General features: G+C 45.3%; 1 protein-coding gene across 1 annotated transcript in view; it reads right to left on the bottom strand.

Annotated features, from left to right (window-relative positions):
* Positions 1 to 13197, bottom strand: part of LOC147625326 (vacuolar protein sorting-associated protein, putative (DUF1162)) — a 137314-nt gene extending 124117 nt beyond the window's left edge. The window contains exons 1-5 of the mRNA XM_086817965.1: positions 12974 to 13197; positions 12719 to 12796; positions 2250 to 2362; positions 2061 to 2166; positions 1721 to 1764 (exon numbers count right to left, since the gene is read on the bottom strand). Coding sequence (XP_086674091.1) covers positions 1721 to 1764; positions 2061 to 2166; positions 2250 to 2362; positions 12719 to 12796; positions 12974 to 13091 — 459 coding nt within the window. The 5' untranslated portion in view covers positions 13092 to 13197. The remainder of the gene's footprint in view (positions 1 to 1720; positions 1765 to 2060; positions 2167 to 2249; positions 2363 to 12718; positions 12797 to 12973) is intronic.
* Positions 13198 to 14198: the final 1001 nt, after the last annotated feature.

Below are 14198 nucleotides of genomic sequence, written 5' to 3'. Positions count from 1 at the left end.
TCACCACACTCACACTCGGAGATTATGCTCCCCTCGCCATCGCCTATGTATCACATATTACACCCCCACTATGGTACTGGTTGGAGCTAGACAGATCTACATTGCATTCTTGTATACCCTACTCATATAGGTTGCATACTGAGCCTCTAGCAATAAAGCCCCATCCATAACACCCCCCCACTAGCTCAGTACTTTCATAGTTTATTTCATGTTCATTTTGTCCTTTTTTTTCTGGACATCCAGAAGACATTGACAGTTGTACATTGATTTGTCTCATAGGTCGAGTTCGGCCTCTACTAGACATTAATACAGCTTTCTTTCTTTCTTTCTTTCTCTCTCTCTCTCTCTCTCTCCACGTGACATAGCTTAGGGAGACCTCTTAGCCATACTCATTAGCCCAAGCGTGTGATTTTGAAGAGTGGTATACCATCTATTGGGGGCTGATGCTCCTCTCATGTTTCATGTTCCTTGTATTAGTTTGATTTGTTCTATTTTATTTTCTGTTCCATGATGAGATATGCCATGGACATTATTGTATCACTTTGGTCTCATAGGCCCATTGGGTCTTTAGTAGACACGTAATATATCTCTCTCTCTCTCAAGGTAACATATGCCACTGCCTAGTATACTATGAGATCCGCGGGAAGTTTCACTCTCTATTTCGTGAGGGATTCGGTCCACTCTCCAGGATCATTGACTTCTAGGACCAGCGTTGCCTGAGCCTCTTCCTGTTTGAGCTCCGCAGACACAGGGACACCACCTTGAGAGAGCCTCGGCCCCAACCACCCCTCCCTCACCAGCCAACCATCACCAGTTTCTTCCGGACCCAGGAGGTGGAGGACACCGACATAGTGGATCTTGTGGACCCTCCACGAGCTGCTCTAGACCTACCTCGCCCGAGAGGAGTTACCTCGAACCGAGCCTCTGCACTCCAACGTGCGTGATGCCCTCAACCCCCCCATCGGCCACGATCACCTCATCAGCTCCAAATCCAAGACATGCTCCACCGCCATCGAGCTACCTTTCCACGTGACATAGCTGAGGGAGACCTCTCGGCCATACTCATTAGCCCCATGCTTGATATTTTGGAGAGTGGTATACCATCTACTCGGAGGTGATGTTGCTCTCATGTTTCTATGTTCTTAGTATTCCATGATGAGTTTCCATGGACAGTTTTGTATCACCCTAGTGAGATAGCTATGTTTATGTTTTCTTTCTATTTTATTTTCCATTCCATGATGAGATACATTATTGTATCACTTTGGTCTCATAGGCCCATTGGGTCTTTAGTAGACGCTTAATATATGTTTCTTTCTTTCTTTCTTTCTTTCTATAAAGTAATATTAACATCTACAAAAGACCCAAGGGTCTATTATAAGGTAGTACAATGTATCCATGATGAATACTAAACCATAGAAAAGAAAAAACTGTACGAAACTAGCTACAAAGCATCCATGAGAGAGAGATTAAGCGTGTGTGTACGTGTGTGTGTGTGTGTGTGTGTGTGTGTGAGAGAGAGAGAGAGAGAGAGAGAGAGAGAGAGAGAAAAGAGAGAGAGAAAGAACGTAATATTAACGTCTACAAAAGACCCCAAGGGTCTATGAGACCATGAGTGATACAATGATACCATGGGTATGTTGAGCCATGGAAGTAACTCAAAGAAAATGAAAAACAGTTCTTACTAATGTATATACATGAGAGAGAGAGAGAGATCACTTGCCTTAGTTGACAGATAAGAGAAAAATGACTGATTTGAATGATCCTCTACAAAGTAACAAGAAACACGCACACACACACACAAAAGAGTAAGCAGCCATGTTATGAAATGCAACCTGCACATCACTTCAAAGAAAAATAAGCAGTCATCGCAGACCATAGCTAAACTAGTAACATCCTCCAAACTAGTGGAGTGAACGATTCAAATGAAGAGAGAAAAAAAGGGGTGAGCTGGGGGAGACGTACTACACCAAGACCATTGCCACATGGCAAAAGGGTTGGGCCGAATTGCCAAGTTGGAGGAGAGGGGGGAGAGGGAAGGGTCGGGGGATGTAAGTATAAACCTGAGACACGACCCGATATTCGAGCTGACAGCTTTGCCAATTCTGCAGCTGCAAGCTTTGCTTTCTTGGCTGCTAAAGATCTAGCTTCTAAAGCTTCACTTTTCCACTGCAAGAGAAACAGACACAAGGATGCAAATAAGAAACAAGCCATATTATACTACAGTCAGATTGTCTTCCACCAACGCATACCTCAAATTCATCTCGTGGGCAAGCACATATAAAAACATCTTCAAGACTGATTAGTATTGGCTCCCAGCCAAGCTTCTTCCAAGGTACTTGTATTTTCAGCTTTCCCACAACACCTGGCAGTTGACAAGGCATAAAGCACTGAAAAGTTCAATTTTGACTCCATGAGACTATTCACAAAACTTCAAACCGTCAACTCCATCATGCATAGTAGACGTATTAACATCTTACGGGCCAAGTCTATTAGATCATGACATATATATTAATGGAAATGTGTATTAGGCCCCAGAAAATTAATTTGTTGACATTTTCATAGCAAAAGATGCCACATATAGGGTATGGTTGTCTAGATTTTTTGTGACCGTTGGATTCGATGCCACATGTCACTTTAATCTAGGGCTTTAGTTGGCATTTCACTATTACAAGCCCTACTTTTTTGTAATCGCTAATCAAAGTGCTAACAGAAACTTGTGAGTTCTTCCCCTTCCTCTCCTACACGTGTGCTCTTACATATACATGTGTGATATGGACCTCCACATCTAGTAGGGTTTCTGCAGTTGTATGACCAGTTCAGATTTTACACTTTGTACAGCTTGTTTTGCACTTGTATGGCCTGTTTATCTTCTGTGCGCAGCTGTTCCAAACCTGTACAACCTGTTTTCTGTACTCGAACAGTCCATACACAACCCGTACACACCCCAGGGCCTATTCGAGACAAACAACTTGCCCTAATTCTACTAATGGACCTTCATGATCAGTTTTGCCTCAGCAGCCTCACCATATGGTTCACCTGGAGGGCCCGGTGTTTAAGGGCCTTTGAGGGAAGACTGGAGCCACCAGCCGAGACTGTTCGGGGGATCTGGCAGGAGCTCATCCACACCCTGCGAGGACAGTACGACCGCATCCGGGGCGACTTGGATGAGGCGATCTTGCGGCGCCAGGCCTTTCACACCACTTGGCGCAGCGGCCCCTTCTATACCCTACACGTGGGGTCCCCCCGTTGGCACTACAGGCCACCTGTTTGGCTTTTCCCCCCTCCTATTGTATGATATAGCCTCTCAGTTTCTTTGTACTGATTCTTGTATTTTTCAGCACCTAGGGAGAGTCTCCCTGGCTGCCTTGCTTTGTTCTCTGCTCTGTTTTCTTATGAGCAGAGAGGATCTTTTGTAGCCCTACGGGCGTTTTTATATAACTAATGAAAGGATCTTTTCTCGGAAAAAACAAAAAAGAACGGAATTCCGCAGCTCCCATCGTAGATCCCTCTCCTGTGTCCAGCCGGCGGACGAGAAGTCCGGTGAAGGAACAAGGCGAGGCTGGCCCCTAATGAATCTGATGGCCTAGCTGTCCTGCTCCGTCTCATAGCCCATAGCAGGCCCTGACGAAGTCGACCAAGCAACGGCACCCCACGTATACATCCCCTCTGGAGAGAGGGGGGCCAGAATGCGCAGCATCCACAGCCAAATCTGCTGCGCCTGAGGGCAGTCCCATAGGCAATGTCTCTGTGTCTCCATAGGGTGGCCGCATCGGACGCAGGCCGCCGGAAGACTGCTGTAGACAAGCCAGGTGCCAACTGCTGAACCCCTGTGGGCGACCAACCACTGGAAAGTTGAGATCCTGCGTGCCTGTCGACTAGCCCAGAGCCTGGTCCAAAAGTCCTCCAGGAACTCCGATGAGAGTCCCTGAAGCCGCCAGTGCCCCGATGCAGCTGGAGAGACCATCCTCCTCGCCGTCAAAATATGTCGCCCCAACCGAACAGTATACTGGAAAAAGGTGATCTCTGTGGCCTCAAGGGATGCATAAGGATCATGCCACTTGTACTCGCCAGGGTCCCACTGGAGCCGGGCCAAGGGGCGCGCTGCATATGCCCATATACGCCAATCAGAGTCCACATTTGCAGGGTCTGGGTCAATATGCCACTTCCGAGAAGCAGCGGCCACCACCCGTATCCTCTGAAAGATGCACTCTGCAACCAAAGGTGACTCCACCTCCACTCTCTGAAGTCTGCCCTCATCCTGGATCTCATAGTAGAGGCATCTGCCATCCTCAGTGCAAGCTCTGACAGCAATCAGAATCTCCAACTGAGTAAAGGCTCCCATCCACCGTGGGGCCACGGGCTCGAAAGGCGTGAACCACTCCTCTGTGAGTGCCTCCTGAATGTCATCCCTCATAATCAACCCCCCTCTGAAGTGACCCAGCCTCTCCACCTGGATCTCCTCTAGGAGACTACAGAAGGCCTGCCAGTCTCCAAAACTGCGTGCTGGGCCTACCGCCAATGGTTCCCAGGCTAGACGAGGCCGAGAACCCAGCATATGACCCTGCTCTGTGCGAACCGCTGGGCTCCAGATGAGCGGCTGTGTGGCCCGCTCCTCATCACAAGGAGGAGGTCTCTGAGAGAGCCCCGGTCTCAGCAACTCCCAAGCTCTCAGGATGCTCAAGGCAAATTTGTCCTCCCATCCTCTACTAAGGCCTGTCCTCCTCATCTTTATGAAGATCCAACGTATCTCTGGTGCCCAAGTGCCCCTGCTGGGGGAGCTCGAGCCTGCAACCGCTACAAAAGGAGCTCTTTCCAAGGCTCAACGCCTGGAAGCAGCCCCCGAACAATAAGCTTCCCCAATAAGGCTCTACTCTGATCAACTGGATCTATAATGCCCAAGCCTCCCTGGGCCAATGGAAGTGTAATAACTGCCCAAGCAACCTTTGCCCTGGCAAGCTGACCATCCCGCCCAGACCAAAGAAAGTTCCTGATCAGCCTCTGTACCTGGCTGATACAAGAGCTCGAGAAGATCGAGCAAGACGTAATGTACCACATGGTCGCTAAAAGCACCTGATTTGCCACCACCACCCTCCCAGCCAAGGATAGCCGAGCTCTACTCCAATACAAAAGCTTCTTCCGAATGCTCAGAAGAAGCGGGGCAATCTGCTGCTCAGGTGACAAATCAAGTCCAATCTGGCATCCCAAATATCGCACTACTGTGCCAGGAGGAATCCATCTAAAACCCGAGTCTGGGCTCCAGGCCAGAGTGGGAGCGCTACCGATCCAAAAGGCCACTGTCTTGCGCCAATTGATCAATGCTCCCGAAGCTGCACTAAAAACCTGGAGCGACTGCTCTGCTCGCTGAAGATTGGCCTCCTGGCCATGCAAAAATAAACTCGTGTCATCAGCAAACTCCGCATCGAGCAGGTCCTCCCCCCTGACTGGGAGCTGGAGTCCTCTCAAACCAACCTCCTCTGCCGTCAAATACATGCTCATAGCCTCCGCAAAGAAGAGAAAAAGAAACGGGGCGAGAGGACACCCCTGACGAACTGATCTGGTCAACTCAAAACTCGGCCCCCTTCCTCCTGCAACAATCAGCACTTGGCTACGAGCTGTGGAATATAGAGCCGCCACCCCTCGAATCCAACCTGGCTCAAGGCCCAGGCGAAGCATAGTGCCCTCTAAGAAACCCCAATCGACTCTATCGTATGCCTTCTCAAAATCGAGAAGCATCACGACCAAGTCCTCACCAAGAAATCCAGCTCGAGCCGTCGCCTCCCAGAAGGTGAAAATGTTGTCAAGGATACTACGCTCCTTGACGAATCCTGTCTGGGTAGCATGAATCAACTCCCCCAGGAAGGGCTGGATCCTCAAACTCAAGGCCTTTGAAGCCTTCCTACATTCCATTGGAAGAGTGCATAGGCGTCGAGATCGTTTTCAACCTTCATGCAGAATTCAACACTCATACACATCATCGTTTTGCTACAGCCACTTTGGTGAAGGTAAAACGCATCATATTCATTCATTCATAATGCATAACACAGCCTAGTACAGTCCCAATCAGCCCCTTCTCTCAACCTCAGATTTGCAGCCTTCCTACATTCCATTGGAAGAGAGCATAGGCATTGAGATCGGTCATCATTGGTGCTTCTACAGCCGTGTACAGTTCAGCCCGACTCTTAGTCTTTCAAAGGTCTTGTGTTTGGCTTATCTGCAGTCCCAAGTCAGTCCTTCATTCATTCTCTTCAAAGATAATAAAGCAAATACTCCTAGCAATAGGAGGGAGCCCTTCAGTGGATAATTTGGGACCGAATAAGGTGTACAAATCTCTCTCTCTCTCTCTCTCTCTCTCTCTCTCTCTCTCTCTCTCTCGTCTCTTAAAGTTTGAAGTGATAAAGTGGAATACTAAAGACTCGCGAAACTCAAGATAAAGAAGGCGGTGTGAGACTTGTGTGATGGGATCCTTCATTACGCATAATTCCACTGCATGTTACAATCTCTAATGCCGAGCACACCACGAGGATGACCCACAAGAATCTTACACCGGCAATATCCAAAGTTTGAATCAAATTCTGATGCTCACAAGTAACCACAATAGCTCTACACCCAATCTGGAAAAGATCTCAAAAAGACAAACACCAAGGTGGGGGATGCTGGCAGGACAGAAGGAGGTGGCATCAAACAACTCAATGTTCTTCTCACAAGGGTGGCGTAGGTATCTTTTATACTTTGAAGGGGGACTCCTTGCTTTTTGCCATGCTTTGCTTTGCTTTTGTCTTTTTCCTTTTTAAATATTTTAATAATAGTGCCAAAGTTCTTGATTTATGCTTTTGTAGCTTCAGGGCCTTGCTTTTTGGCCCTGGAGCTACTTTTTGGAAAAGCGGCTTTTAGCTTTTTGCTCCAGCTGAGTGTTCTCTTTCCAATGGTGCCCTCAACTCGCAGTCAACACAATTTTACTTTTTGCTTTTTCTTGCTTTTTTACCAAGACTAGTGCTTTTGCGATGCCAGCTTTATAAACCCTATTCCCATGTGTTCATCGACTTGTCCATGTGTCCGGGCATAAGTTCCATCATGTGAAAAGAGCTTGGAGACACAAAGAGTTACATTCCCTCCCTCTTATATCACAACCATATGTTCGTGGTACTGTCACCATTTGGCCACCCAATTGGTCCACCCGTGCTTTCTTATCATGTATAAACATTGAACTAGTGTCCATGGCAGTTGTTTATGCCGGGGATTGATGCCACTCATGTGATACTGTAGACTTGGCTTTCCGTTGGGACTTGTGTCTCCGTGTACATGCCCGGAAATGCTTGGTGGATTGGTGTTCCATTGGGTCTGGTACCTCGTGTACTTGCCTAGAGCACGTTTATTTTGGTATAGTCTCATGAACGGGGATTGTCCATACCAATGCTGCATTGCATAACATCTTTATGTGCTTGCTTGCAATTGAAATTGCATACTGTTTTCATGCTTGCTTGACCAATGTGTAGTTCCGGGTAAGGGGACGCCGGCCCGTGAACCGTGCATGTGAAACTGTCTGCTGACATGGTTGTGTGGCATGTGAACAGGTGGTAAGTACTACCCAATCTAGGCTCAAATAGCCCTTAGGACTTTGCCAATATTTATAAGTGAGTGCGTTCCCACTTCATTAACGTTTGGGCGCCCAAAAAGTCACTTATAAATTATGACCGCTTTCAAGTTCACACTCACTGAAGTCCCAAGGCGAACAAGACTCAATGTCCAAGACCTGATCCTTCCCTTTTACTCATAAATGGGCATCTCCCCATGTCCCTTCACCTGATTGGACCCCAATTCACTTACTTATTAAGAGAAAATTCGTGTTTTCTCTTCATGAAGATTTTTGGAGGCTGAAAACTCTGTTTTTCCACCATTTCTCTCCATTTCCAAGCTCTCCATAGCCATACCCAACTTGCTAGGGTGTTTTCCAAGCTTCCAAGAGTGTTTCCAAGTGCTAATCACTCTCCCTACACACTCCCAATGACTGAAATTCAGCAAAACAGCTCTCATTTTTTATGTAATTTCTGGTCTTTTTGCTAAAAACCCTAATTTCAGCCTTCCTTTCTCAAGTTGAACCATAGGGGAAGCTTTCCCAAGGTTCCCTTCATTCTCTTGAAGACTTTTGTCGCGAAGAAAGGCGACAAATCAAAGATCTCAACACTCCAAGGCCTTCCATCGTGAAGACTTCCGCTCTCATCGACTCTACTTGCTATTGGTAAGCTTTTATGCTTAAATATGGGAGCAAATAGCAGGAGGGAGGAACCGGATTACAAGATCACATACCCTGTGTAGTGTTCTCTTGTCCTACGTGCTCTCTTGCAGATTGTTGCTACCATGTGTTGGTGGAACAATAGAGAGCATATGGTAGGGAACATGGGCACTTGAGAGGGTAGTGTGGGTTGCAAGTCTACATTGACATCCACTTGTTTGCAATACTGTATTCATATGCATTGGTATGGAAATCTGGTCAGAAATGGCCATGACACTATGTACTTGATTCTCCCAAGATCAATATACTTTATTTGCAGGAGGGATCGGCCGTTCCGGCTCATTGTGTGTCTCTTGTCAATTCAGCAATTTATTTCTTGTATTTGAACAAGTGTCCATCAAATCTTAGTGTATTTAAGTGTATTGATTAGCATTGTGTTCAACCAAGTTACATTGGTATCAGAGCATACGATTCTCTTTCACTTCTATCGTGAGAGACAATCACCGTGAACACTAGCTATCTCTACACTTAGAACATTATGGACAGCCATATAATGAATGTTGGAGATGCTAATACAAGAGACAGGGACAATGAAATGCATGCCTCCAATGCTTTACAGGATGAGCAAACTCATGTGGTGCATAATAGGGAACATGAATATATGGGACAGCCGTCCCGTGGCAAAGAGAAGATGCAGGAAGAAGAGTCCATAGTCTTGAGGGCTGAACTTACTCATATGCAGGCTCTCCTCCATGCACAACAAGAAGATTTGAATCTCTACCGCCGCGAGGATCCATTAGTACATGACCGTTTGAAGGCCAAGAAAGCTGAATCTTATATGGATCATGCAATGACAATGATTGCTCAACAGTTGCACGTGCAACCGAGGGATGCAGCACGTGCATACTTGGCTCGTACCGAGGATGCCTATGCAGAAAAGGCAACCATCCCACATGTCTTGAAATCCCCACAAGTGCCCGAACAAGAACTTATGTCTAAGAGGATGAATCTCCATGCTATGGGAGAGGAACAATCAGTGACTTCACGCCATGCAGGAATACCTTATGTGGCCCGTGAAGGATACAATGTTTATGGCAATGGTCACAATGTATGTCAAATGCCATTGCCGGCTGAAAATGTGCATGCACAACACATGCAACATGGGCTGCAATTTTCTGTTGGTGCAGGTATTCCGCGTATCTCTCATGCCACTCATGCCTTTGAGTGTGCTCGTGAGGGAGAAGTTATGGCTGAAAATGTATCAATGCATGTTGAGGGGCCAGCCATGCCTCGTGCTTACAGGACACATGTATCTATGCCTTATGCATCACCTTTTGGTCCAAAAATGATGCCAGTCACACAGGAGCTATCCCAATGGACAAACATGGGGGAAAACATGTTGAGATGCACACACATGCATCAAAGTCTCGTGACTTCAAAGCCGGAGATAAATCTGTGAAGTTTGACACATATCATGGGGAATATGATGCATCAAAGGCACTTGCTTTTATTGCCCAGTTTGATATTGCTTTCAGTGATGAGAATTTCACTCAGAAATCCATGATCCGGCATGTAAGCATGTTCATGAAAGGCACTGCTGCCCATTGGTGGCTCACACAGAAGCTCTCACCGAATCCTGTTAGATCATGGGAAGAGTTCAAGAAGAGGTTATATGCTCAATTCTTGCCTCCCAATGCATTGAATGAGATAACAATGAAGTGGGATTGGGTAAAGCAAAATGAGAGGGAATTGGTAAATGCATATGTACAAAAGTTTTGGAAAGTGCTTTTGGAGGTGTCTCCATTTATGCATGTCACCGAGGCGAAAAGGAAGAGAAGGTTTCAATCGGGATTGCAACTCGTGTACAAAGCGGGACTACAAATGTATCCTGGTCATACCTTACACCAATTAATCGCAGCCGCCACCTCACCCGTCCTCTTGGTTCAAAAGAAGGATGGATCCTTTCGTATGTGTGTGGATTATAGAGCTTTGAATAAGCTTACCATCAAGAATCGGTTTCCGATTCCACGCATGGACGACATCCTTGACAAGTTGGATGGATCGGCATGCTTTAGCCGAATTGATCTCAAGAGTGGGTATCATCAAGTGCGTGTAGTACCTGAGGATGTACACAAAACTGCTTTCAGGACAGCATTTGGGCTTTATGAGTATCTTGTTATGTCTTTTGGTCTTACAAATGCCCCGGCTACATTCAATAGAATGATGGATCGCATATTCCGTGGGTACAGGAAATTTACAGATGTCTTCTTTGATGACATCCTAGTCTTCTCGAAGACCGAAGAAGAGCATAAAACTCATTTGGCTATTGTTTTTGAAAAGCTCCATAAGCATAAACTCTTCATAAATGCAAAGAAGAGTGAGTTCTTCTTGTCAGAGATACATTATCTTCGGCATATTGTGTCCAAAGATGGGATGCGCATGGATCCTGCAAAGATTGATGCAATTCGGAATTGGCCTGAATTGAGTTCGGTGCATAAGATCCATAGTTTTCTTGGATTATGCTCTTACTACCGCAGGTTCATTCGGCACTTTGCATGGATTGCTTCTCCTTTACATGATTTGACAAAGAAGAAGGCCGTGTTCAAATGGACTAATGTAGAGAGAGATGCATTTCTTAAATTGAAAGATGTAACTACTCATGGTCCAGTGTTGATCATTCCGGATTTGCAAAAGCCTTTTTGTGTGGAATGTGATGCATCTCGAAATTGCATAGGAGCTGTCCTTAATCAAGAGGAACATGCCGTGGCTTATGAGAGTCGTAGATTGCATGATGCACAGCTATCTCTTGGCATTTATGAGAAAGAGCTCTTGGCTGTAATTCATGCACTTACTATATGGAAACATTACCTTCTTGGGACTGATTTCACTGTAAAGACAGATCACCAGAGTTTGAGGTATTTTCTTACTCAAACTAAGTTGTCAGAGAAGCATATGAGGATGGCCAGTTTCCTCTCTATGTTTCATTTTCAGATCTTGCACACCCCGGGAAAGAAGAATGTAGTGGCCGATGCATTGTCGCGAAAGCCGTATGTAGCAGCTATCTCGGTTGCCTCTCATGGAGACTTGTCTACCATGCGTGATTTGTATCATACGGATGCTGATTTTGCCACTATTTGGGCTGCTTTGATGGCTGGTCAAACACATGCCTCATATGTGATCAAAGAGGGTTATCTCATGAAAGATAATTGCCTATGTGTGGTGTCTGACATGAGGCAAAAGGTTTTGGATGAGTGCCATGCTCCTCCATATGCTGCTCATAGAGGCATAATGCCTACTACGCACATGATTGAGCGGTATTTCTTTTGGCCAGGTATGCAGAAGGACATAGAGACACATGTACGTGCATGTATCACCTGTCAAAAAGTCAAATTTGATAGGCAAAAGGCATCGGGTTTGCTTCAGCCATTGCCTATTCCCACGCAGTCATGGAAAAGTATTACAATGGATTTCATTATGGACTTGCCACGTACCCAACAGGGTAATGATGCAATTTGGACAATTGTGGACAGGTTTAGCAAGCAAGCTCATTTCTTGCCGGTCAAGAAGACCATCAAAGCTGAGCATATGGTTAAAATATATCTTGCACAAGTGTTCAAACATCATGGAATGCCGAAGTCCATTGTGGGGGATAGAGATCCCAGGACTACAAGTCTCTTTTGGCGGGCCTTATTTGATAATACGGGCACCAAATTGGACTTCTCATCAGCGTATCACTCTCAAACGGATGGGCAAAGTGAGGCTGCAAATTCAACCGCGTTGGATCTCTTGAATGTTATGTGGCGGATCAGAAGTCTTCTTGGGAGAAGTACTTACCGCTTGAGGAATTTGCATACAACAACACGGTGCATGTATCTACGGGAAAGGTCCCGTTTGAGATTGTTTATGGTAAGGTGGTTTTGCCACCCATCCTTCGCACAAAGGATGAGATATTTGCAGCTGATGAGTATGGATTAATTGAGTGGTCCCGTCGCATGCAAATATATATATTTCAACGCAAGCCAATATGGCACCAAAATGTTTTTTGCATTTCCATTAAATATATTATGTGAGGTTTTTAAGAATAAGAGTGTTTTTCTAAGGTTTCATTTTAGTATGTAATGATTAATGCTTGAAAAAGTCAATGAAATGATAACCCCCATATCCTCTCTATTTAAGGCAATAAAATGACGACCCCTCCCATATTGTTTCTATTTGCATGCATTCACCCATATCCTTTTTATTTAAGGTCCACAATTCTCTATAAAAAGCCTCAAAGGGCTCACTCAACAAGTAGAGGGAGGGAGAGAGAGGAGGAGGAGAGAGAGGGGTGGGGGAAACACATCTTCTCAGGTTGTATACACTAAATGCCATGTCAGTGATATGTATTAATTAAATGCCATTTAATTAATACATATCAAATGCATATCAAATAAATTGTCTGACTATAAATATATATTTAATGAAGCTGGAGAGGAATGAAATGCATACCTTTTTTGATGGCGATTGGAAGTTGCAAATAGTCAAACGCTTCCAGCCTCAGCTCCACGTTCTCCAGCTGCGCAACACCTAGGCGGCCAAAAATGGTAATAGTTTTTATGACAAGAATCTCATCCCAAAAATTTAGGTTTTTCTGTTGATAATTGCTTGATCGATTCCCGTGATTAGGGATATAAATAGAGTTTTCATAGTATGAGAAAAGCTTTAATTAAGGGTTAAGTAAGGGATTAGGGATATGATTAGTACCATTCCAGACTCCAAGACGGAACTGTTCAGGGTGGATGCCTTTGATGTAGTTGCTGAGGTAGTCAGCCAGCAGCTGGGAAACAAAGCCCTCCAGCATGCTGGCCATGGGCAGCCTCATATTGACACGCAAAAGGAGACCCTGAGTTGTTGCACACGACTTTGGGGTTTTCTGTGCACCCTTAAAGTGGTGCTCTTTCGCCTTGATTAATAATTAAACTAATTGAAGCTAAAGTGTTTTTTTATATACTGCGAGGATGAGGTTTAATAAAAGTAGTGCCCATTTTTTCGCCACTCAAATACGTGATTATATTTTACAGCCAAAATGCCCAAAAACAAGCATGATGTTGCTTCGATATCTGACTTTCGTTCTTTCTTTCGTTCCAAAACGAGGCTGCCTGAGAAAGATTCGGTAGGTTTGATGTCCACGTGCCTAATATCCACCCGGCATACAGGTCCCTTGATTACGAGAGCTAATTAAAGGATTTCTGGCGTTCCCAAACCCCCTTTCTTTCCACTTAGTGAGAGGAAAGTGCCCGCCAGAAGGCAGCATTTCGAGACGAAAGTAGGTTGCGAAGGAGACAACTAAAGTGTATATATAATTGCGTGTAGGACCTCAGCAGTAGTGTTGATGTCTCGATCGTCGTTTTGAAACACTATGTAACTTATGTTTTGTTTTGTTTTGCATTGCTATTTTAGGCAATGCCTGTAGGCCATTTGTTAGGATGTTACTTACAGAGGTTTATATAAGCTACCTTTTTGTCACATGATGTTCGTGACCTCAAAACTGTGGTCCCTAGCCTTTTAGTGAGTGAGGAAAGTGAGCACCCTCGCTGGGGGCACCAATTTTTGGACAATGACGTCTTCAAACTTGGTCCCATTGGAGTTGATGCGTTCGTTGGTGACAAGATTTCGGCCATGGCTCTTTTTCTATTGTGGAATTTTGTCGAGATGGGCTCTTCTAACTACATCCTCATTGAGAGTGATCCTACCCCATCTGGCATCTCTACCTCCCCCAAATTATGGTAGGACTTAATAAAATGCATGGTGAAAGGCAAATCCGAATTATCAGCGTTATGGTAGGACTCAATAAAGTGCAAGGTGAGAGGCAAATCTAGGCCCCGCCCAGCCCACGATATGCCATGCAGCATCTTACCCGCTCGAACGGGCACCTATCTTAATAAAAAGATCTTAATAAAGTGGTGCTTTTTCGCTTTGATTAATAATT

The sequence above is a fragment of the Cibotium barometz genome, chromosome 24, assembly GCF_041138505.1.
Source record: "Cibotium barometz isolate CiBa-2024 chromosome 24, ASM4113850v1, whole genome shotgun sequence".
NCBI classification, from domain to species: domain Eukaryota; kingdom Viridiplantae; phylum Streptophyta; class Polypodiopsida; order Cyatheales; family Cibotiaceae; genus Cibotium; species Cibotium barometz.
This window is presented reverse-complemented; position numbering and strand designations above follow the sequence as displayed.